Genomic DNA, 25,906 nt, shown 5'->3' with positions numbered 1-25,906 from the left:
CATGTTTTAACCATTCATAGCACAAAAGTCCTTTCATAGAGAATCCACAACCACAAATACTGAATCAAATAAGATTGTGTAGTGTGAACAATCTGCATATAAAATAGTACCTTTTTATGCAGTAAAATATAAAAAAAAACAATTTGCTTAAACCTACCACAATATACAAGGCTTTGTTTTAATAACAATTTAATGTACATGGCTCTAACATCAATAACGACAATCGAACCAGCTGCTTTTAGTTTAACCTGACATATAACATTAAAATAAATAAGATTTTTTATGTTATAGATTGTCATTACACGGAACATGTTGCACCCATTTAATGTTCAGTGTTCACACATAATTGGATTCTCCTCTGCCTCTAAACCAAGGATAAACATGATTATACACAAGTAAATTAACGATGCTTTTTAGGACATTTTGTGAATTAAGACTTTAGAAAAGTACTTAATACGCGTACGCCATCGTACGCAGCACGGCTACACCAGCGACCGCTTGCAGACATGGACGAGTTGTCCTTCGGGATGCCGCAGGCTACAACAAAAACCACACCGAGATGTTACGTTACACCATCAGCCACGACGATCAATCGACTGCCGGATGAACGCCTCTCACGACTATGCCAATTCCACAAACGAGCACCACCTGCGTAAAAACGCATTTGACTGCTCCACCTTCTCGGCAGATGCCATCATTCTACACCAGCATCCACCATCGCTTCGAAACACAAAGTACGATCGGTGGTAAAATGATCAATCGCTTGCACCGAGCACCGCGCCCAGGCACGCACCGAGCCTGCAGGCAGAGCTTAGCCTTCTCTTCCCAGCGCTCGGAGACGGTTAGCAGCTCCTGCAGCCTGGCCATGGCTCTCTCGACGGCCGGGTGGGGTGGCAGCCCCACGCCGCAGTCGATTAGCTTGCGCATCTGGCCCAGCGTGGGCCGCTCGGGCGCGGACAGGGCCCGCCGCACCTGGGCCAGCCAGCGAGCCTGCTGTAGCGCCAGCCGCAGCCGCGGCGCCTCTGACAGCTCGACGTCGAGGCCCGAGCACTCCTCCAGGAGGCGCTCGAGCTTGTCGGCGTCCGGGCTCGGCTCCACCAGGGCGTCCCGTGCCTCAGAGCGGAACTTCTCCACACGGTTCAGCAGATCCTGCGCTCCAAGCGAGATGGTCGTTTGTAGTTGGTGAATCGAAGGCAAATCGGACAATTTTTTTCTTTCAGATTGAATAACAAACACGTCTGTGTCTATGCACACAAAGGTACAGTTGTTTGCCCCATACAATTACCTTAACCTGCTTGGCCTGCGTGACAATGCACGGAAGACTGCACAGCTGATCGACGAAAGCCTGCAGCTCCTCCACGGTGAGCTGTGTCTGCACCTTTGCTTCCGAACGCAGCCTAAACACATAGCAGCCCACACAAGCATGCACCGCACATGCTTTTAATGCAAGTAGATTACACGAAATTTGTTTAATGATCTGAATGCAAATAGTATGCGAGTCGTATCTATTGCCAGGTCCACAGCGATAAGGTGTGCAAACAAATTGCGCAAATCGCCATAAACTGTTTTGTCCACATTTCTCAACAAGTTAATTAAGCAGCACAACAACTAATCAGTTTGAAAATGTGCAGGTGATGAAATACATTGCTACAAATCGCAGAGCAGATCGATGCTTGAAATTCGAGTCTGCCTCTCATGTAAGCAACTGGTTGTGCAGCTGCTCACAACTCCGTTGCACAGACGTCCAACATAAAAGCTACCGTGTTGCATGCAACCTGGGTGTGCAACCGGTTGCTCAGGTGTGGACCCAGCTTCACGGCGAGTGCACCGAGCGAATGCGCGCGCGCGATTTATTCGTGTTCTGCAAACCGGGGACCCCGACGTTGGCATGGGTCCGATTCAGCGCGAGGGCAAGCAGGCGAACGTCACGTGTCGTTAAACGCGAGCACTGGGGCACTTGCCTGGTACGGGGCTTGCGCGTCAGCAGCTGCTGGGCGACACCCGCGCACTTCTCCGCCTCCCGGATGGCGGCGGAGAGCTGCTGCAGCAGCTCCGTGTCGCGGAATCGCTTTTCGCGGGACTCGCACACCAACGCCTTCAGCTCGGCCAGCTCTGTCGGGACACGGGAGCAGTGAAACGCATATTGAACAGCGGCAAGCATTATACGCATACAAGCGTTTAACGCGCCAATAATAGTCTTTTTTGTTTAGGCGTAAGTTGAGAATCAGAATATTTATTTATACTGGAGGAATCCGATAAGCTATAAGCTCTTTTTCAGAGATGTCCAACGAATTCTCACGAGCAAATTTAGCAATTGGACATGACGTTTTCGCTTGAAACCATGCCAAGATGCGTCAGGGAAAGCCAGAAAGTCAGAATAAATTCTATGAAGTCAGCATAACCGTGTCACCTGATCCAGTTATGTCGGGCAGTGGAAGGTTTGACAAAAAGGTTAGATAATAATATTGGCTGTAAAAACCTACATTTTGACTTGAAACTTTCGTGACTGCAGGAATTCATATTCTTTAGTTCCTTCGGTAAAGTCACGTAGATAGAAAAAAAAAAAAAAGTGAATAAAAATATCACGACGTTTCGATCGCAACACAAGTGGTCGTCATCAGGAAAAGTGGTTAGCCTCTAAAGGCAAACTGTTTATAAAGGTTTGGGGATGGGCATAGCCCAAGTGAATCAGCAGCATCAGGAGCATGGGTGGGGCATTGGCATTGTTGCTGCATTGACATGGCTGCACAATTATCCAGTTACAAAACCACTCGATTTCTCCCTCTAAAAGCTAACCTTTCGAGATGCCACTCTGCGGAGATGCAAAGCCACTCTCTGGGACAGAATGCCTCACCAAAATAGCTATATAATAATGCCATGAAAGTACAGCAATTCGTTTAACGCGGTCGACGCGTCAATCAAGTGCCTCCCGCATCCCTCAAAAGTGAAAAACACGTACAGCGAAAACAATCTCCCCATAAATAATGTAACAATAAAGTCTGGCGATATACGATGTAGGCACACACAGTAAGATGGCCAGACAAATCACTAATTCGGCGTATGCCACCGCGTGACAGCTCAAGAAAGTAGATCTTCGTCGGCCGCTCAGAAACTGCATTATAATGGTGCGCGTTCCACGTTCTGATGGTGCACGTTCCGCATTCTAATTGGCGTGTTCTGTGTTGTGCGAAAAGTGTTCCCTAATGGTTGACCCGCATTTTAGCAAAAACGAGTTGTAGTGCGGACACCACGCATTAAGCGAGGACTAACCACATTTATTTTCCTGATATATAAATAGCATGACTTTTGTCACCCACGGATGAACACACGATGGCATATCAGACAGCATGAAAACGCTCATCTAAGAAACATCAGTTCGGGTCCCATATTTGAAAACGGTTCGAGAGAAACCTCACCTCTCTTGTTGTCGTCGCCATCAGGCTGGAGCGCTGCCCTCACGCGGGACACCCAGTCGTCAAAGCAGTCGGCTCGCGCCTTCAGCTTGGCCAGCATGTCGGGCAGCTCCTCCATGGTGTAGCGGTACCTGCCAGGGTAAAAACCTCCGTCACGGCGCTCACACGCGGCTCTGCCGCTGCTGCTCACCCGCAACTCCGGGTGACACCAAATCATCCGCGTGGAGAAGAGAAAAAAAACAACACTCAACGAGACTCATTGTGAGATCGCAACGCTTCGCGTGCAGCAGACGCAGCTTACAACACACCTCCAGATCGCACCTCCGATTAGCACGGTTGGCTGTGTATGGTGCAAAAGAAGTTCGACATACATACAACTGTAGAAAATAAATCTTCCATGAAGAGATGGTCACGAGCGAAAGAATGCGCGCGTGTGCGCGATTACGTGCGTACCGTAGGCACTGACGCTGGGGCGGACAGCGACACAGGTCGTCGGCGTGATGAAGGCACACCAGGCGGGTAGGGCTGCAGGAGCATGTGAGCGCCGACAGGAAGCACGTGGTCTTGCAGAAGTCGCACTGCCGCTCGTCGTCGGGAATTAGCTCGAATGCCTCCCGCTCGGAATCGCACGTGCCCTGCGCCACCACGGAGCAGCACATCGGGTTAATCGTTGCGCCGACGGCCGGAGCGTAAAGGTGAGGTGGTCGAGCAAGCATTCCCGCAACCCCGATTAGCGCGGTCGGCTACGTACAGTGCGAAATAAGTTCAGCATACAGACAAGTCTTAGCGCTTACAGTTGTTATTTAATGTTGCTTAACTCTAGCTCGAGCGTGTATGGAAAATCAAGTGGGGAAGAATACATTAAATGATGTGGGAAAATACACTCTACCACAGGTTAAGCATTGCATACTCTTCTTTATATTTAATTAGGCAATCAAAAACTGAGGCTTACAAATATGTATTGCATTGTCACATTAACTTTGTGATACAAATTATATGGAAACAAAAATACCAGAACAATATTGTCACTCTTAGGGTTGCTATCACTTTTTGTGTAATTAATGCTCAAGAGTCACATTTGCTTTAATAATGCTTTGACTTTTGCGAGCGGCATATCAAATGCCACTTGAGCTGACATTTGTGTACGTTGTGTGTTTCTGGTGTTTGTTGCTATTTGTGTTTACCCAAATTTATTTCAATTGCCCCATCAGCTTCACATCAACGGACAAAACATCCATTAAAATGCCCACAGAGCAGTGGAATCCCTCTGATGGTGAACTGCCCGCATGAGATTTTGCAGAACAGCTTTAAAAATTTCGCAACTTTTTCTCTCTGTTATTACAACCCCGCCCGCTCCCCCCCCCCCGATATAGAGAAATGTTCATCCCACAGCAGTCAAAACTAATATATATTAACTCTCAGAGCTGAAATGTAACAAAAGAAAGTGAAATTCCCAATTTCACGTGATAACATGTTTGCAAAAAGCAATAGTTCAATTGTCACAGCTGCACTTTTGCAAAACTTAAGTAAAGAATCTAATTTCATAAAATCGCGATAATTTTGTGCAGTCCTTTTTGTGACCGGCTGAAAGCATTAACTCACTACCACTTGAAAACCTGTGTTTAACCACAGATGGAAAATCAGATGTGATACAAATGACCTCAGTGGCTGGTGGATGGTGGGGCGGGGTGGGGGGTGAGCAGGAGGTCGGGGGGGTGGTGGTCAGTTGTAAAAAGTGGTGAGCAGTGTGGTGGTAGTGGGTAGCGCGTTGCTCTCCGAACCCAGTGGTCAGAGTTCAATTCCCGTTCATGGACAACACCAGTGACGATTATCTGAACCGGTCCTGGGCCTGCCCTGGGTCGACAGTCACGTTTTGCTTTGTAAAATTATTTTCTGCATTGATCATCACCTTGCAGCGCAGAGAATAACGAATGATTTGCGCCGTGTGCGTGTGTGTGACCAACGCGGTAGTGTACCGGTTAGCACGCTGCACTATGAACTCGGCGACCCGTGTTCGATTCCCGCTCACGGCCAACACCAGTGACGATTGTCTGTACCGGTCCAGGGCCTCCTCCAGGTTGATTCAGCCTCAAATGAGATCCTCGTGCAATGTGTAAACATCGCCACTGGGGAAAAACAGGTGGCCGGGCGTGGTGCTGGCCACCCACCCCCTCGTGCGCCATGCCGGCCTGATACCCGCTACCAGCACTTGCCCCAACAGTCTGTTAAGGCTATGGGGGGGGAATCTTTGTCTTTGTGGGGCGGGGGCGGTCAGTCGCCAAAGTGCGTGGCTTTGTTTGTAGACAGTGCCTGTCGGCAAAAGCGTACCCTCTGCTCCACGGACTTGCGTAACCGCCTCTCCTCCTCCATCATGACCGTCATGTCCTTGTGCACGGACGCGGCCATCGGGAGGTCCAGCCCGTCGGGCTCCGCCGCCATCTTGCAGATGAGCTCATCGTGCGAGAAGACGCAGTAGCGGTGCAGCCGGCGATAGTGCTCCACGCACTGCCGCCCCGTCGGCAGCTGCCGCGGGAACACACGTGAGAGTGCGTGCAGCAGTTGTATTCAAAAGCTCAAAAAAAGCGCACAGGAGGCGCACACGTCATTAAAAACACACCGACCGGCGGGACACACCCTGTGTGGTTAAGTGAAACGTGAAAAGCTAAAGTTGCAGCCCTGAAAATAGTTTCTTCTGCCACTATTAGCGCAAGGGCCTACAAACAGACGGAGGTCTAAGAGTCCCTCTACAGAGTTCATTTTGGCCTACGCTTTCACGCTGGTGAACAGAAATCACAAGTGCAATATACAGATAGTCCCCGAGTTACGATGGTCCGACTTACGATATTTCGATCTTACGATAGCGATACGACAAAATTGTAAAATATTTTTAATTTCGCGCGGCAGGCAAACGCAGCAGCGTATGAGGTACGATGCTGTACGTTGGGACGCTGCCGGGATGTACTCATCTCCCGCCTTGTGTGATGCAGATAGGATTGTTTCCTGAAAAAACTTTCTATTAAATTGCAGTTCACATAGGTAGGCTAAGAATTTACCCTGTTTTTTTTACTTTACATTTTACTGTGCAATACAGTATTGTAATTAATAAATACATACAGTATATAGTTTATACAGGACGGTACTGTAAATTGCTCTGTTTTGCTAAATTATCACCATTCTTTAAGACTCCTGGGTAGGCTAGGCCATCTTCGACTTACAATATTTTTGACGTACAATGGGGTCGTCGTAACGCATCCCCAGGTCAGGCACTGCTAACACAACCTCGAATTTTTCATTCTACGCTGGGTGGCAGGGCCTTCTCGAGTGTGGTGCCTAAGACCTGGAACTCTCTTCCACTGGCCCTCACGTTGGCTCCGAGTACCGAACAGTTCGGAAAACTCTGCAAGATTCATTTTTTCCTTGAATATGTCCTCTCATTTTTATATTTTTACATGTGTCTTGATTTTATAGGTAGGACAACCTATGTTTAATTTATACTGTAAAGTATTGCGATGCTCTCTTTAGTGCGGGTGAGTTTAAAAAAACAAAAAAACATTTAATTAATGAGTGCCCTGCCATCGCGACAGCACTGACTGCATATTTGGTGTATGGGGGATCAGTTCATTTAAAAATGTAATAAAAAGAGTTTTGCCCGTTGTTCCAACTACCGTACCTTGAAAAGAAATCAAACCGGCGAGCTCTGTATTGCACGTCCATTGTGCAAACCATTATACACGATGGTAGCATACATTCATGAATAAACATGAATAAACAATATTAGAGATGGAAATTGCTGGAGCCAGCTCGGTAATCAATATCTAGCTATGGATACGGGTTTGTAGCCATATTTTTAATAAAGGTCTTGAGTTAGCATTGAAGGTTTAAAACAATGTGTTGTGATATTTTGATCTTATTTATTTTATTCTATTCATTCTATTTCATTATTTACTTTTTCATTATTTTTCTATCTACGTGGCTTTACCAAAAAACCCAAAGAATATGAATAAGATGTGTGCAGGGCAATGAGTGTACATTGCTGGAAATAAATATAAGAATACATTTTTTAAAATGTAAAGTAAAAACAAAACGCACCCAGTCAGCAGTACAAAAGTTGACCGCTTCAGCGAAGTTGTAGCCCTGATTGAATCCGCTGTGGTACGAGCGCGGGAACGTGATGACGAACTCGCCGGCGCACTGATTCGTTCTCACCACCTGCAGAGACGAGCAACAGTGAAACCAAGCTGAGGTGGTCTAACAAAACACGCGGAGAGTCAACCACGAGAGATAACGATGATCTGCATTTATGTGGCACTAAAATTCCTCGGCAATTTCAAAGTGTCTTACATCGCATCTCATCTCGACCATTTCAGTGCCCTGCTGCAGTTTAGCCAAAGTGACTCCTCCCCGTGCCAGATGTTCCTACGTGCAAGCAGCTCCGGCCCGCCAATGTGCAGACTCAAACAAAGGAGGCCACTTGACAACATGCGGATAATTGGGAGATGGACATACACCTTCCACAAATGGAAGGTTCGAGACTCGGCAAAATTTCAACTGCGGTAAAGTACAAACCATCAAACAAATGTGCTATCCACGTACATCCTGACAGGGGCGCTGTGATCCATACAGCGTCTATTGCCTCCGTGGATTGGTTGAAAAAACACTTAAAACACGTTTAAAAATTGTTGCTTTTCCACCCTCCCACACAAAAAGACATATTAGTTCTACAAATTTTCGTAAAAAAATTACATCAACTTGTGGAGGCCGAGATGTCCATCTCCGAGGGTTCACGACAGTCCTGCGTCTCTCTGTAAAGCCGTGTGCCCGCGCCAGTGGGTGGGTGCGTGCACAGTGCGTACGGGAACGCCGTGGGCCATGAGCAGGTTGGGGTTCATGATGGTGACGAGCTGGTGAAGCAGGTCCGGCTGCGCCTCGAACAGCTCCGGCGCCAGCTTCTTCATTACCTCTTCGAGACTCTCGGCCGCGTGAGCAGGAACTCCGTACCACGTCTTGGGCTCACCCCTGCAGAATCAGGATATTTATTTATAGTGGAGGAATCTGATGAGCTATAAAGCTCTTTTCACAGATGTCCAGTAGTTCAGAGATGTTTAGTAGCAACATGCAGACGCACAGCAGTGCGCTTCCATATAACATGTCACGCAGTCCAGCCTATGAATTATTTATGAGGCGTGCTCATTTTTCAGGACTATCAGACTGAAGGGAGAATGGGAATTGTAATGTATGTGACACGTCTATGAATTTAGTGTACAGAACTACGCAGGAGGGATGAGTCCACGATTTTTGGATTAATCGAACCAATGTGAAAACCAGGCCGAGATAAACAAATTTTGGTGATATGAGTTTTTAGCTTTGGATTTATCTGAAAGCCTAAAGTCACGTCCCTAAAACGTCGTCACTTCTGCTGCAATTTCCCTGCCATGAGTGGTCTCACGTGGCATTGCGTGATGCCGTAATTATTCCCACGAAGAAGATTTAAATGTGTACGTACCGCAAATTATCTGAAAATGATACGAAATTGTCTTTGATCTGACATGATTGTTTTTAAATCTGAAACTCAACCCTGCTATACAATTAAATGCACCCTACAAAGTTGTCATGAGAATTTCTTTCATATTCCAGCAATGAGGTAACTAAACCCAGCATGATTCATTAAAATGGATATTCCGTATGTAGGCATGAGGAAGCAAGTCTTTTAATTCAAGCCACATTCTTCGCGATGTCAATGTCAAACTAAAACTAATCTAATCCATTTTTATTTCACCAGGTAAGACCCACTTGAGCTACATAGCTATTTTTCAGAAGCGACCTGGCCACAAATGATAGCTCAATGAAGTTGTTTTTCAATGTGGAAATTTATAGCAGCCAAATACTATAAACGCATGTTTCTAAATATGGAGGGAAAAACCGGAGGACCCGGAGACAAATCCACACGACCGCAGGGAGAATATTCAAACTCCAAACATATCAGCGTCAGGGTCAGGATCGAACCCATGACCTCCTGCAGACCAGACGAGGTAGTTAACATCTCACCACCGCAGTGCCCCAATGCGCTGTACTGACCAGTGCAGGTAGTTGATGGAGTAGCTCCAGTGGTCCTCAATATGCCAGCAGAAGGCAGAGAAGCACATGCCCACGTACAGCCAGGGCACCTTCATGCCCGAGATGTCGGCGTTGATTTGCGCCAGGACCGATTCAGCCAGCACTGGCATGTTGTTGAGGTTCCAGCCAGCACGTGCATATTCCTTCGCCAAAATGCAAAGACGTTGGTTACGTACATGTACACATGAAAATATTCCACATCAAGCATCAATGCGACACTAAGTAAACCAACGAACTTTATATGGTGAATTCAAGAATTTGAGCCTCACGGATCGAGCTACACCGTTAATCTTAAGAACAGCGTTGTTCTGCTCCACGCTAAAATCCTAGCCTGCTGAGTTGGAATTCTGGTCATGAATCAAGTGTTTCTGGGCCCGACCTGGGTTTTCCCTTGACCAAAAATTTGTTCCTGATGCAGGAGGTAGACATTCTGCATGTGATGCTCACCCCACTACAATGTCCTATGTCATTCCAGCCTTAACAGGCTGCAGCGATTGCCTCAACAGTGTATATTTTGCGAAGCGGGGGATGTATGTATGTATGTTGAACTTGGCTGCTTATACATTTACACATTTACACATGGCAAGCCACATCATTGAGCTATCATGGTGTGGCCTGGTTGCTTCTGAAAAAGAACTATACAGCTAAAATTGGCCTTAACGGGTAAAATAAAATATAGTAAAAGTAGGTGCTGTGGTTAGCGCACTGTGCTCTAAACCCAGCGACCTGGGCCTGATTCCCTGGCCACGGCTCGCATCAGTTGCGGCAGTCCAGACACCTCCTTCACCAACACGTGTGCGTGTTGAACTTTTCACACCGTACGTAACCAACCGTGCTAATCGGACGTCTGCCGGGAAGTCTGCGGGTGAGAGTGCGCTTTCAACCGAGGTTGACTGCTAGCCACTTACCTCCTCCTCTGGCGTGAGTTTCCGCCGGGTTCCGCGCACGGGAAAGCCGCTGCCAAACTCGCCCGAGTGGATGTCGGCACCGTACTCCACCGTCACGTCCTCCTCGATGGTGCTGACCAGCCGCCAGAACTCTTTCTCCACCAGCTCAGGGGGCACCATCTGATTCCAGTCGGGTGAACCCGGCGACAGTTGTACAAGCCAACGTGCACAGGTGTCATTGTTTGTTCCCGTTTAATGCTTTTCAATCCAGGTAGGTCCCTTGTCCATCTGTCTGTCGGTTTTAAAACGGATGGGTGTAAAAACACTCACCAAGATGATCCGATATGAAAGAAACTCGAGTAAAATTCTGTGGCTATTAAGAGACTCACCTTATATAAAACTGGCCACATTGATCAAAGCGTTGCCCAATACTTGAAGGCAAAACCGGTGCTAAAACGATTTGCCTCGGCAATTGCATCCTGGCAGCGGAGACCCACGCACTTCCCCTCCCCCCTCCGGATGACATCATCATGCATGACGTCAACTCCGCAAGTCACGCGTCGCGTGATATCATCTCATTCGTGTGGATTGGAACAGAACATCATTGTCTGCAATTAAATAATTCCTAGGACAAACGCATTTTGGGAAGCGTTACAGAATGCTTGAAAATGCTAGCAGTCTCACACTCTAGCACTATTACCTTCCCGCAGTCAATCTCCTAAGTGTTTATCAATACAAATGTGTATAAAGTGTCACTGCTCATGTACAGCACTCAATCCCCACTCATGGTGAGGGCTTTCCTACACCATAAAGATTGTAGGGGTTATCTGACCATAATTAGCAAATTTGGTCAGTGCAGATTGATGGTGGGGAGCACAGATGTTGGCCAAAAGTACTGTACAATGTGTTTTGCTGTACTGCCCTCTGCTGCCCACAATGTAGCCACAAAGCAATCAACAACAATTGTTGTGTGCATGGTAGGCATCCATCCTATCACTATCCAGGCTTAGGCCTGCTTAGCTCCCAAGATCTGATGAGATCGGGCACACGTTCCAGGTGATGTTGTTATAAGCTGCCATTATTCATCACCCCATATTTAGACGTACAAAAAGAAGCGCAAATACAGCACGTAAACATGAAGTGCGAGGAAGCAATGCCTTCATTATTTTTGTAAAGCTCCTGACCTACAGAAGAAGCCAAATATCGTGCAATGTGCGGCATACGAGGGTCAGGTACGTACGTGCACGGGCATGCTGAAATAGTCTGACTTGAAGGCATCTGCCATCTCTCCGAAGGTCTGCAGAGTGTACTCCTTGGTGGCCTGCTCAAAGCCAAACGCCTCCTGGGGTTTGCTGCACTCCTGCGAGCCGATCAGATGCATGCGTCGGGGAGGGTATTAGTCTGTGACCGGTGTTGGGCAGCACAAAAGGGGGTCATGTAATAATACAGGAACACATCAATGAACGCAACGCATTAGTAAATAACACTGGGCAAAAAATTAAAACTATAGATACAGGAAAACCTTGGATTTCGAGCATAATTCGTTCCGGAAACGTGTTTGTAATCCAAAGCACTCGTATATCAGTTGTGATCACGTGACGCTCGGAAGACAAAGCGTGATCACGTACTGCTCAGATTGCAAGACCTCGCTCGTTTATCAAATTAATATTTATTAAAAAAATTTGCTCGTCTTGCAAAACACTTGCAGACCAAGTTACTGGCAATCCAAGGTTTTACTGTATACGTAATAGGTGACTTTTCTGGCAATTGCTCTTTGTCATAACTATGGTGCATATATCTTATATATGCACACCAAAACCTTGCCCAACATGGGGGTAACGTTCCTGAAAATAGTCGCACTCGGCAAATTCACGACATGCAAGCTCAAAGGCATGTGGCGAAAATATGGCTTGGTTCACGGTTCGTAATGTGGCACCCCCTCCTTTCGTTTTGTCCCCCTACATTCACCGAAACACGAAACAGGGAATATTTTCTACCTAAAATATAATGAATATTTTCTAGTGTTAAATATAACTGCACGTTCAATGTATATATTTAAACAATTTATTGTATTGTACTGCACACGTAAAAGTAAACCTGAAAATAAAGATACGGTTAATGACATATTTCCAGTATATATTATGCAGTTAAAAAAATACAATGACTTACTATGGAATGATGATGGCGTGCGCATTTTTATGCGGCGGCATCATCGTGAGCAGAGTGTAATTAGAGTAAGGTACTATACTTCATGATGCATACCGTACAGGAACCTCGCCGCTAATCACGAATGGTTGAGATAAGCCAACTACTCCTTAAAATGTTTTGCATGAATGGTCAAAACTGTAATGGGAAACCCTGCGAGTGTATATTATAACTTACTGTGCATGGTGGTCACCCATCCAAGCACTTATTTCTGCTTACCTTCTCAGACCTGATGACAGAAGGTACATTCTAAGTGCTTTTTTCGAAGGCTCCTACCCATTGCACCTCGAACATGAATAGCACTTTTTCTAATGTAAGAACTAAACACAAATGCTCGCACTCTACATGTTAAATGGTTATACATTTGTTGATGAGATATCAGTGCTTGTTAATGTTGTCCCTGTCCTTCACGTGGCCTTAAAAGTACACAATCTGGCACAAGCGTCGTGGTGATGTCACCGTCACTCCGTGGGGAATGGCGGTTGTTGTTGTTGTTTTTCGTGAACAAAGATGACGCTGCCGACAGTATCAAGAATGGTGCGTGCCAGTGGCTGTAAAACACCATATGTGCAAATGGTAGTCTCTCCCACAGCAAAGAGGCTGCCTCTTGAGACTGCAGATCCTTGTATAGTTGTCCAATTGACAAATTGTTGGTCAATTATGACTATACTAGCATGCGATATCACGAAATACAAAAAACACTGATAATTGTTTTTTTACCCTTCTATCTGGCAACAAAACTGACACCTTTTTTACAAGGAGTCATGTTTGCATAGACCACAATACCTGCAGTCATAATGCAAACAAAAAACATAACTCTGATAATGTATGCACTGTCATTGAAGTTGATTGGTCCACACCCGAGACAGCTTTCCTTAGAGCCTAGTCTCACATGGGTTGGACCAGATGACGCCAAAAGGCACACAACTCAAAGACAATGCACCATCAGAGTATGAGAGCTCGGGGTAAGCATTTACACAAAACACTTTTGGGTGTTTTTTTCTTTCCCTGCTGCACCAGGTATCCCTATGGTCGTACGGCTCGTGCTTTAGGTACAAGCCCATGCGTGGGGACCACACCTCGGCCACACACTTGGGGCAGCGCCAGTCACCCTTGGGCACGTCCTGCAGCGGTGGGATGAGGCAGAAGGTGTGGTAGCTGTCATCACAGCCGTCGCACAGCAGCAGCTTGTCCTCCTCGTCCCCGCGTCCGCACACCAGGCACACGTACATCTCAATCTGAATCAATGCACGCGAGCGCACACACACACACACACGTAACACTTAATCAGCGTCACAATGGGGACTCTTAACCTGAAAGGTGCAGCGCTGCAATTTATTCCTTGGGCCAATGCAGGCGGGACAACTTCGACTGGAGGAAGCTCCTGAGAGCCCTCCGAAAAGTCCTTTTGGTCTACTCTTCCAAACTGGCCAGAGGTCTTGAAAGTATGTGCTCTTTGCCCCATCCACACATCATCTAACAGTTATCTTGCTGGGTGCACAGAGGTGGGCTGGGGGGGATTTAATAAAATGTCTACATTGTTTGTTTCAACTGCAGCTCTGCAACCTGCAATCAACTACCTGTGGAGTACCCATTACACCGCTGGGTGGAAAGAGGCTGAAGCGATTTAAGAAACTTGCACCATTATTCAAACTGCTGCACTGGGAGATGGGAATCGAACCGGCGACCTCTGAACTGCAAGTGCATTGTGTGGTACCCATTATACCATGGGAGCATCCTGCCTCGGTGTGAAAAAGATAGCTTATTGACACATTACAACTAAAAATATAAACTCTTTAATTTTGATGATCAAGGTTTACTTAAGTGCAATAACAAGTTGCATTTGCACATATAAAGTGTAAATTGGGAGAGAGAAGACAGTCATGCCGCTAATCGTTGCAAAATACAAACGTTACAAAGTGTCCTGTTATTCTGGAAGCCCAGAGGGAAGAAGTCTCACGAAGAAATCGATGGCCAAGGAGAGACGGCTCTTGAGATGAAATAAGGATGTCAGGTCAAGGTTACCAAAATCAGTACGTGGGACAACTATTACCCCTTGAAGACCATATTTCACACGAGATGTATCTTTTTGACAAACTGTGTTCACCCCAAATGAAAAAAGCCACACTGAAATTGGCAACCTTGTCCATAGAGTGGAGGAAAGAGAAATGGGATCCAGTTCACAAAGCGACCGCAAACAACTGACAGTGATCAGTATATAATCAAGAAAACTCACGAATCAGGGGACATGGCATGGCACCCCATGTGTTGTTTACTAGCTGCAGTGGCTGAGCTCAAACAATTTTGAAATTTAAGAGTGGAATTCGCTTTGTGAAAGGCATTTTTGACTTGTGGACAACTTAACTTGGCAAGCCACACATTTCCATTGATCATTTTCCATTGCCGAAAGAGCATTTACAGTGGTACTGTACAGAGGGATCCCCTCAAATTCTGCACAGAAACATAGTTCCCATTGTAAGACTTTACCCAAAAGAGTCTCATAACTCAGCAATTGGGGAAAATGTTTCAAAGCTTGCCCAACACAAACGCAAAATGTGCTGCTGTTGTGAACGACATCAATGGATATCCGGAGCCCGCACAGATAGCGTGTGGCCTCAGCCACACACAACGGTCCTTTGCTGTCCACAAGCAGGTGCTGATGAGACAGAAGAAGGGGGAGAGAGAGAGATGGTGTGCTCGCCTCGGCTGCAGCAGCTGGAAGGAGGAAGGCTCAGGTTGTGGAGGAAGGAGTCTGTGCTCGGGTTGCTTGTGGAAACTTACGAACTGTGCGGAGAGCGCGCCGGTCCGCTGTCGCATCTGCATGCGAGTCCTGCCGTCCCCTCCGTTGCCCGAGCCGCTCCCCGCTGCGCCACCTACCTCAGGGTCGGGGCTGCGGCAGGGCGGCACCCCGCGTCCCGCCTTCACCACCGCCGCCGCCGCCACCTCGGAGGCGCGCTCAGTCCTCGAGCCCACCGCCCGCGCCTCTTCTGCCGAGAGGAAGCGGAGGGGCAGTGGGGGGGGGAGTTGGTGAGTATAAGGAAGTGCAAGGTTGTAAGAGGGGATTATTATTATTATTCTTATTCTTACTTCTTGTCCTTCCCCCGCACCTATTAGCATGGTTGGCAACGTACGGTGCGAAAGAAATTCAACATACATACAAGCGTAAGGTGACAACCGGAAGATCGTTGCATGCTGGCAGCCCGTCCAAGACCAACCTCCAACCCCTTTTGTCCCTGGCAAGTTCTAAGTGCCTCTGCGGGTGTGAGCCCCATCGCTGTGCAGTCCTCTCCCAAATCGTCAATCCACCTTTTCCTCGGCCGTCCTTTGAGGCCTCGACCCATAAATGTTCGCGTACAAGAGCATGTTTGGGAACTGCTCACTATTCATCTGGATCACATGTACAAAGTCTGTGATGGACAATACCTATAATGTTTCTATCTATTCCCAGTCCATCTTGAGGTTGACATTCTATCATCTATTGTCGAAATTTCCAATCCCTTTCTAAAAGACATGGAGGACAAAAACAAGGTTGAGAGATGGAGAGGAGATGGAGAAGTGGGGCTCTCGTATGAGAGACTAGAAAAAAAAATGAAGCGTGTACACGTCTGGCCAGGCACGGCCGCACACGCTTCTAATTCAGCCGCTTGGAATTGGAGCTCAGTAGACCGCACCGAGACCACGGGTGTGCCATTTACCTTAATACCCAGCAAGACCCTCCTGAAAAAGAGTCTTCGAGACTCGTTGAGGGTAGCCTGACTTAATGAATGAAATTATCATCGTGCACTATTATTAGCTTTCAATTAAATGCACTCGTGTTACCTCACGGCCTTTGCATGTGCCTCCAAATGGGAGACAAAAGTAGAAAAAGTAGTTAACTTGAGCAGTGTAATTTTAAACACTGGAAACAACGCATCAAGTGCATTTACTGGTTGCATAATTGTTTTGGCTAGACGGTGCTTACTGTGACATGACCGGTGAACTTTATAATAAGTCACCGTGCAGTGATGTCACAGGCGCATTCCTTCGGCATGCCTGAAAGTCTCTGAAGTCTATTTTATTCATTAATTAAGCTTCAAACTCACGTCAAACAGTAGAGGACATACAGCCTAGATGTGTGTTCACAAGGTAATTAGTATTTGATTTTTTGTTACAGCATCTTCTAAGAAATCCTTTTTAAGGATTGGTCATCGATGAGGAACCTCGAAAAAATTCAACGCACGCGCGCAGCAAGAAACTATTTTATTTGTCTTATAAGCAGTCCTGAGAATGTTGCCGAGACCAAAAAACATAAAATTAAACATTCTGCCTAGATGCGTTTTTGCTAATCGGTCGTGACCTGTCTCACATCGCAACCAATTCAAATAATGGCCAGGACACTCCCCAAATTACCTTTGACCTTGACAAGCTTGTCCTTGTTGGCGCTCACATGAGCACTGGCACGCATGCCCGAGCAGTAGGCTTGCATCCGTCGCAGCTCTGGCAGTTTGGGCACCTCTGTATCTACAACGTCCGGCTGGGCGACAGTAAAATCATGGAACACGGGGGCACGCATCAGCATTAGCTTCACCTCCGATAAGCACGGTTGGCTATGAACGGTGCGAAAGAAGTTCAACATACATACCAAGATTACCAACATTACTATGATACTAAGACACAAGACGGGCAAAGAAGGTGGCAGGGTTATTGGGGGTAAAAAAAAATGCTGCTGGTTAACATTGGCTTGGAAGGTCAAAAGGATATGCAACAAGACTTATTTAAATTATTCTTTTATATTCATTGGTTCAAGCAAGCCTGACTATACTGATGTGACATTGAATATCGAAAACAGTCTGGAGATTGCTTGTATCGAACTGATGATGTGCTCCGAGAAGGCCAATGGGCTGCGCGCAAAATATTTTTTTACGTGAAAAGATAAACATAGGAAGGAAGCATTATTTACGTTGTCATTAATTTCTTACATCAGCAGTAATTTCCGTTAACGTCACCATAACAACGCCGATGGCTATTGACTTTCTTTCGTCAGAATCTACAGTCAATAAAGCTGGGGCAGATCACAGGAACCACGAGCGGTGTGATTTCAAGGGGAAGAATCCAACACCCGCTTGCACAGACATTTGCCCTTTTTTACAATGCAGTCTGAACAGAAACATAAAATGAGTACAAACAAACGGGACTCGTCACTGTTTGTTGTTGTTGGAGGAAATAAGGCTATGTTTTTTTTTGTCTCAGCCAAGCAATCCACTCTGTAAACAGCTGAAGAACAAGTCATCAGTATGTAATAAACGATAATCTGAAACATTACAAATAAACAGCGACGAGTTACCAGTCTCGAGTTTCAATTACAGACATGACAGCATGTTCCTGTCTTCGTTAAAATGGACAAAACTTGTTATGTTAATAATGAATAGTATTTAATTTACACCAAAACTGGGCCAATCCTGGGCTGGTACAAATACTTATAGATTTCAATACATTTATGATAATTATCTTCAGCCAGAGCACCAATATAAATAATACACACCAATCTAAATACCCTGACCATGTTATTAAATACCTCAAGGATAATGACTAGATTACCTATGAGATTGCGATGACCAAATAAACGAATCACCAATCAGAAATTTTGCCCGAAATATATCCGACCTCGCTAGATATCAGGAGATTAGCAAAGGCTGAGTCTGGTCAGTACTTTGATGGGGAGACTGCCTAGGAATACCAAGTCCCATCAGCTTGGGCTGTGAGGTTGGCCAGGCGAGGGGTCCATGTTAAGTTGGGTTATCCCGCTGTAAGTGTTGTGTGTTCTCTCTCCAGGTACTATGGTTTCCTAGCAGGAGCCACGCACACTAATTAATCGCAAAGGCTAAACCTCCCAAAAACTCAGGACACTATATAAAAAAGCTGCGAGACGGAGGTTTTTTGGCGTAAGGGCACGATTATTTATTTGAGGCTTAGATTAAAGTGTTGAGGAACCACCCACAGCGTCAAGCGTACACCTGCACTGGGCGAAGACCCCGGGGGGCCAGCCCAGGACACGCTGGCAGGACAATGTCGCTCAGCTGGCCTGGGAACACCTGGGAATTCCCCAGGAAGAGCTCGAGTCTGTGGATAGTAGTGTATAATGTAAAGTAGTGTGTAATGTAAAGTAGTGTATAGTGTAGTAGTGCAGTGCATAGTAGTGTAGAGCTAGGAGTCTGTCGCCAGGGAAAGGAAAGTCTGGACCTCCCTACTCAACACGCTGCCCCTGCGACCCTCGCCAAGACAAGCGGACTGAGAAACAAACTCGGTTACCAAAGAGTACGGGGCGTAAAGTTTAGACTGAAGGCACCTCTTGCTTGAGCCTCTTGGCACGGCGACCATAGCTGTCGGTTTTGGGAGGCTGTAATGACTGTCGAAGCGGGATGCTGTGCGGCTTGTACTCCTTGTCCTTGTCGTTGCTCTCAAACTGCGGCTTGGAGAGCCCCTGGGTGAAAACAGAGCACAGAGCGGCCCACGCGCATTTCAGCGCACGGAGACAGCGACAAAAAAACTTTTTACCGCGCCGTCGATGCGGTCCAGCGTCACACGTTGTCTAGGTCTGAGAAACGCCGGCAAGAAGAGGGCTTCAAGTTAAAAGGCTCGTTAACATGTCAAGGGGTCACCTTCACGGTTCGCTGCGACAATAACTTAAGGTGATATGAAGTTAAGTGGCATCAAGCGACGATACGATGAGTGCTTGTAAATATTTTTTTCTTCCCTCAACAGGGTAATTAAGTTAGTGAATATGATTTAATATTTAACTTTCTAAGGCATAAATCGACATGCACTTGGTCGGGGGCAAATAAAATGTGCCTTAGTCGTTAATTCAACGTTCCAAATCCTTTGCAAGGCCTCACCACCATCGCCACTAAAATAAAAAAACTCAACAAAACAAGCATGCGCAATGCTTTTATTCGCGCTTTATGAAATACACGTAACCGGTGTCACAAAAAACTAGGGACTCTGCGAGAAAAGTGACAGTTAATTCTAAGCTGAAGCTTCTTCTCCACGATTGCACAGGAAACGCTGCTGGCATTTTTAAAACAAGGCATTAAAGTTTAAAACCAAGGATAAACGAAAGTGCTTAAACGTTGAACAATGCTTGCTCGCCTTCCTTTACGGCTGAAGCTTTGGCAAAACAGGGCAGAGTTCAATACCGTATTAGACGCAAAGCTGTACAGTGTACGGCCGTAATCGCACTCACGATTGCTTTGTTTGTCCACATGTTCAATTATAAACGTTACAGAAAATTGCACCGACAATAAAACTGGTCCGTCGGCACAGCCCTAACTGTGATCCGTGCAAAGAGAAGGGAACATCGGGAGACGGCTGCCTCTGGAAGGGTCACAGCACCGAATTATTCCTCAGCCTCGTGTTCAAGCTGCCGAGTTAAGTGTTAGCAATCTAGAAAGAACTTGGGAGTTATGTTAGGATTTTAAATACACAACATACCTCTTTTGTGCAAAACTCAGCTACTGCCAGTCTGAGGGAGATTTTCTGCTTGGAGAGGGTTAAGAGGGTCTGAGTGCACAAGCGAGGCGACAGCGTCAATGTCACATCAGTGCACTACAACCCAACACGCACATATCCTTTCAAAACGCTGATGCCTGGGACCCCTCACAACCACCGCTTAAAAACACAGCGGTTTTCAACTCGTCGGGGTCACAGACTCCAGCATGGATACCGTGCAGGAGAAATTTGAAATGTAAGAGGGGAACGCCATCGTCGATGTGTGGCAACAAAACACACTACGGCACAACGTGAAACAAATCGCCTTGCTGACACCGTGTTGACCAGAGGCGTGGGACATGCGATCTGGACATGTGGACATGTGATCTTGTTCGAGCGGCCAATTAAGTTGAGAACCGCTGCCTTAACCCATGTAAATCTCCGCCTGCTGGTTGCCTGACGCACGACTGTTCTTGACCGACGGGGTTTTCAATGAGCGCGGAATGGCAAAGCATTGTTTCATCGTTTGGCCAAGCAGCGATGAGGAAGGAACTGAGAAGACTATGCGCCAAGATGAGTTGCGCATATGATTTATTCCTAGTTCCTCGCTTTATTGACGCCACGTTGCTGCTCACACCTCAAAGGCCACACACAGCTCATGGGAGAGGAGTCATGGTCCAGCAATAAATGGTCACAACACACACAAATCAAAAGTTCAATATTTCTCCTGAAAAGCAATGCAAAGAAAGTGATAGAAAATGAAGTATTCACAGACTGTAAAGGATTTGGGATTTCTGGAGGTACGTGCGTGCAGTAACTTGCATATAATACTAGTCAAGATTAATTGAAAAGGATGCAAGTTAAAACACGTGCAAAATTCTGATTTAGAGCAGCTGTCATGGCGAAGGGGTTATGATTCTACAATATTGCAGCGAGGGACGAAATTAAACTCCGCATAATTTGCACCATGTCAGAATTGTTTTGCTTTTAAAGTGACTACCCCAGGGTGTGCTGTGCGGTTATTGAGAACTGAATGCAAAAGCTATCAATTACACAATTAAAACTACAAGGCAGCATTGCTGCTGCACTGAAAAGCTCAAATATGTTCACTGTGCATCCCAATGTACACAAGTCCTTGAGATTTAAGGTCTGCAACAACGGCGATATAGACAGAACTTAACATTTCACCGTGTCGCCTCAAGAGGCCCGAGTGCAAGCCCTCTTTTCGAAAGCACAACCCACAGACTTATTTCCTGGCACTTCTATCATGATGAATGGCAGCGCTTAGTGCTCATCTATCGCCTGTCGGGCGTCCAAACAATGGGCAGCAGAAGTGGCGCGCGGAGTATGTGACACTCACGGAGAGGCTGACTCCAGACTGGAAGAGGTCGTAGGGGTACAGGATGCGCTCGTAGTGAGAGCGGAGCAGTGATCCGGCTCCCTTCCCTGCCGGGTATCCCATCTTGGCCGCTACACGCGACCACTTGCGCTCCTTGCAGCTCGTCTCGAAGCCACCTTCCTCCGACACCACCTGCGTACACATACGAGAGCAAAATACGCAAGGGTTACACGAAGAGCTCAAATACGAATAATAAAGAGACTTGGTTTAAGCTGAATACACAGATCAAGAATACATGTTCTAGGGTAGTGTCCTTAAATGTCCTCAGTATTGAGGGGTTGTATTTTTCAAACTTGTTTGTATCAGCCAAGTGGCATTAGTGGTGAATTTACTGCATGCGTTCAGGGACTCGAGGATGAAATGCATGGAGGGGCCAATGTTATTCATATCCTTTTGTTTACGTGCATGTCGTACCATTTTCCATTGACGGATAAATGAAACGGATCCAATTAGACAAATGGGTGAGGCCAGCCAAGTGTATTATAGTGATTTTATGGTAATGCTATCAATCACTCCGTTCCCTGTATTGGACACACCTGACACACTCAGCAATGCCCACAGAGTCTCGTGTTTCTAATGAGAGTGAACTTTAAATCATGCCTCGCAAGAGGTGCCAAAAAGACACAAACATAAGCATTAAAAAGAAATGGCATAATGGGATGAACTGAAACAAACATAATAGGCACGATGAGTATTAATATTATATATTTGTTTGGGAAAATTGGTACTGTTCCGTCAATTTAATCCCGATTGTGCGATCGGGGTCATGTCACGAGACAAATTCTACTTCTCTCGCAGAGCAGTTCGACCCTTGATATTGGGTAATGGCGCATGATGAGTGACTGCATGACAGTCAAGTTGATATTGTCTACGTACGCATGTAGAACTTCTTTCGCACCGGACGCAGCCAACCGTGCTAGTTCTTAAGAGCTGGAATTTATACCAAATTATGATCACAAGCAAACCTGTGATAATATTTTTGGGCAGACATTGGTGACCAGACTGAGACCATCAATTAACTGTACTTGAGGATGATCTGGTTTAATCAAACCCAGGATGTCAGCATTGCCAGCTCAGCACCGTTACCTCACTCATCCAGCCACCTCTCATGATAAACATTCATCAATGCTCAATATAACCTGAACGTCAACAAATTTGACAGTGCATACCAGCAGGAACGGCAACAAAAAAAAGAAATTAGATAGCCGGTGGTCAAACGCACATTTTTATTCAACAATCTCACCCAGAGAGATGAATTATGTTGTTGAGAAGTAACCCAATATTCAAAGATTCTCACATTTTAAACTGGGTGATAATTAGAAAATTAACTTTTTCTCAGATTGACTCGTGACTTAGTACAGTAGAACACCTCTGGTCACGACTATAATTCGTTCCATAACTTTGGTCGCAACCCGATTTGGTCGTGACTCGAACCTAATTTCCTCATTGGATTGTATGTAAATACGATTAATCCGTTCCAGACTCCTACGAACTGTATATAAATAGTTATTTTTTATTTTTAAGCACAAAAATAGTTAATTATGCCATAGAATTCAGTGTAATAGTAAACTAAATGTAAAAACATTGAATAACACTGAGAAAACCTTGAACAACAGAGAAAACTAACATTGCCGCGTCAAGGTTTAGAATCGTTCAACAAGATGATTGTTTCGTCTGCTACATCAGTCGGTCGATTCTGAGAGAGAGAGAGAGAGAAAATTCCTAAGAGCAATTCATGTTTCTATTGAAAGTAAGTTAACAGTAATATTTGGGTACAGTATTGTTTTTGGAAGCATTCGCCGTAATATCGTATGAACGTTTACTTCACCGCATCATCGTATGAATGATTCGAGAAGAGATTAACGGGTTCTTATGTTAGCGATTTACGTACTCAGCGCTTTCGCTCTCTAAATTACGGCTTGAATGAGGGGTATGACTACACTCACAAAATTAATATCTTACTAAGCGAGACTGACTGAGCAAGCGGCCACACGTGGGTCGCTGTTGTTTGTAAACAAACATCAGGAAATTTGGCGCTTGCAAAAAAAATATGGCGCGGAAGGGGAAATCGGCCGCGGCCGTGTTTGATCGCCACCCGAGTTTGTGTTCGTGACCAGATTCAAAAGTTGTGAATTTTTTTGGTCGGAACCCGATTTGGTCGTGGTCAGAAGCGTTCGTGACCAGAGGTTCTACTGTATTCATATCAGTTACAAACCGCACCTCTCCATAACAAAGGCTCAGTCCTTTGTTATGCAGTCTATTCTTAGTCTTAAGCCTCACCTTACCATATTAATAAAAAGTGTGCCGTTCCTGGCCCTTCCCCCCTCAACCATTATATATACGGGGTGGTATTTCTTGCGATCTCTCATTTACTTGATACAGCTGTCGTGGCTGTGACGTTCCACCTGAAGACGGAGGCTTGTGTTGCTTCCGAAACGTCGTGATTTTTTATTTTGCTTTATTTTTATTTTTACTTTTATTAATTAAAAATTTTTTACCTATGTGACTTTACCGAAAAAACCTAAGAACACTAGAGGGAGCCCAGTAAACATGACCTACAGCAATATCCCAGCTTATGTCGCGGATGCGTTCCTGAAATGTGCGACGAATATCGAAACGACGTAAAACAAAGCAATTTCTCCATGAGAAGCTAAGCAGAGAAAACGGAGGGTGCGGTGAAGCTGCGTGTTAAAACGCGCACAATCGTCCAGACGTACTAACAACATTAGATTAAATGAATAAAACTTCTGTACTCAACGCGAGTGTACAGCTGTAAACTGTAACACGAATTATACAGAGTGCAATAAGAAAGAGCACAGGATAAAATACATCACCAAAATACGGTACGTAAATAATATATTGTACTCTACAGTACAGTCCATTTCTATATGCGCGATGCAAAGTAGTTCGTGTACGGGGTAGGTGAAGGCGAAGGCTGAGAGGAGACGGATCCGAGAAGGACGGATGATGCTGTCAGCGACGTAAGTGTGGGTTGAGGCGACACATATCGGGTAGTGATATTAGTAATGACGTAAAAAAGGGGAGATGTAAATTGGGGTATTCATGTAGACCATCAGGTTCTAAAATCAACAATAGGTGTCAAAGTTGAATAAAACATTAAATTCAGTGTTGCTCAAACACCAAAAAGAAAAGGTTAAATTTAAATCTAGAATGCAGATGGCCATTCCTCGTGATAGAGTTATAAAGATTACTTGTATTCTTCATCCATGTTTCATGAAAACTGGCTCAGTCGGTCATAAAGTGCATGAAAGATCATTTGAAAAAAAATATACGAAGAATTATTATCTCAAATATATCTGCTGAAAGTGGGAAAATTGTTTATGCATTAATAGTCTAAACGTGAAGGTTAACATTAAACAATTTGTGGATGAGAAATATTCTAAAGTAGCCTTGAAGTAAAACATTAATGCAAACTGCCGGTGGGCACAGCTTAATGTGCACGGATACACAAAAAAAAACATAAATATTAGGTTACCTCCTCCTGGAATACTTGGAATTCATTGCAAAGGCCAGTGACACAAACAACCCACCTCAGTCACTTTAACGAGACAGCGTTACGAGCTGGTGGCATGGCCAACAACTCCGTGCCGGTCTTAACGACTGCGCACCAACGTTTACGCGTTACACACGTGTGTGCAAGTTGTTGGGTGGGTGCACGGAGGTTTTTTTTCCGTCTACATTCAGTACCAGGAAGGATTCCCCAAGCTTTGGGTTGTTAGTATACTCGGCAGACTTTAAGATGGGGGCTCTAAAATGCACAAAAGCCGCACCTTCGATTAACACGGATGGTATACGTATGGTGCGAAAGAAGTTCTACGTATGTATAATACATACAAAGCCAGCTTGCCACTCAAAGCCAAAGAATCATCATAGTTACCTCGGTTTACCCACGTAAATGGGAAGGTTTGAAGCATCTTTAAAGGAGCTGGTTTTAAAATGTGCTTCTAACCACTTTTTAGACCTGATCACGAGCAACGGTGCTCAAAAGACTGGCACATACAATGTCACACACACAGACCACATCTGAATCCTACAAATTAGGCTAACATGTCTGGATATTTTTGCAAGGATGAAAATGACCTGCTATCACAAGTTCACATTTTTTCACTCCCAAATGAAGCTGGCAAACTTCACAGTTATTAACAATGTGCGATACTAAATGTCTTATACAACACTAGCTTTACTACCCGGCTTTGCCCGGGACTTGGATTCACCACGCCCGGCCGCCTTTGTCTCCCCAGTGGCGATGTTCACACACCACACCAGTTATTCTTTTGAGGCTGAATCGACCTAGGGGCAGCCCAGGACCAGTTCAAATAATCGTCACCGATGGTGGCCGTGAGCGGGAATCGAACTTGGGTCGCCGGGTTCGTAGCGCAGCGTGCTAACCACTACACTACCGC

General features: G+C 45.6%; 1 protein-coding gene across 3 annotated transcripts in view; it reads right to left on the bottom strand.

Moving 5' to 3' along the window:
* Positions 1-25,906, bottom strand: part of LOC144731245 (lysine-specific demethylase 5A-like) — a 53,406-nt gene that overhangs the window by 16,800 nt on the left and 10,700 nt on the right. The window contains exons 4-20 of one of the 3 annotated variants that reach the window (XM_078612266.1): positions 21,444-21,614; positions 20,087-20,155; positions 18,945-19,079; positions 17,009-17,132; positions 15,401-15,606; positions 13,699-13,857; positions 11,655-11,774; positions 10,436-10,594; positions 9,489-9,670; positions 8,267-8,429; positions 7,503-7,622; positions 5,742-5,936; positions 3,867-4,048; positions 3,417-3,544; positions 1,962-2,112; positions 1,286-1,397; positions 794-1,149 (exon numbers count right to left, since the gene is read on the bottom strand). In XM_078612266.1, the coding sequence (XP_078468392.1) occupies positions 794-1,149; positions 1,286-1,397; positions 1,962-2,112; positions 3,417-3,544; positions 3,867-4,048; positions 5,742-5,936; positions 7,503-7,622; positions 8,267-8,429; positions 9,489-9,670; positions 10,436-10,594; positions 11,655-11,774; positions 13,699-13,857; positions 15,401-15,606; positions 17,009-17,132; positions 18,945-19,079; positions 20,087-20,155; positions 21,444-21,614 (2,732 nt within the window). The remainder of the gene's footprint in view (positions 1-793; positions 1,150-1,285; positions 1,398-1,961; positions 2,113-3,416; positions 3,545-3,866; positions 4,049-5,741; positions 5,937-7,502; positions 7,623-8,266; positions 8,430-9,488; positions 9,671-10,435; positions 10,595-11,654; positions 11,775-13,698; positions 13,858-15,400; positions 15,607-17,008; positions 17,133-18,944; positions 19,080-20,086; positions 20,156-21,443; positions 21,615-25,906) is intronic. The other 2 variants (XM_078612268.1, XM_078612267.1) reach the window with 2 other exon arrangements.

This window comes from Lampetra planeri, chromosome 38 (assembly GCF_965212315.1).
Source record: "Lampetra planeri chromosome 38, kcLamPlan1.2.h2, whole genome shotgun sequence".
NCBI classification, from domain to species: Eukaryota; Metazoa; Chordata; class Hyperoartia; order Petromyzontiformes; family Petromyzontidae; genus Lampetra; species Lampetra planeri.
The sequence above is the reverse complement of the archived record's forward strand: the minus strand, read 5'-3'. Positions and strand labels throughout refer to the sequence as shown.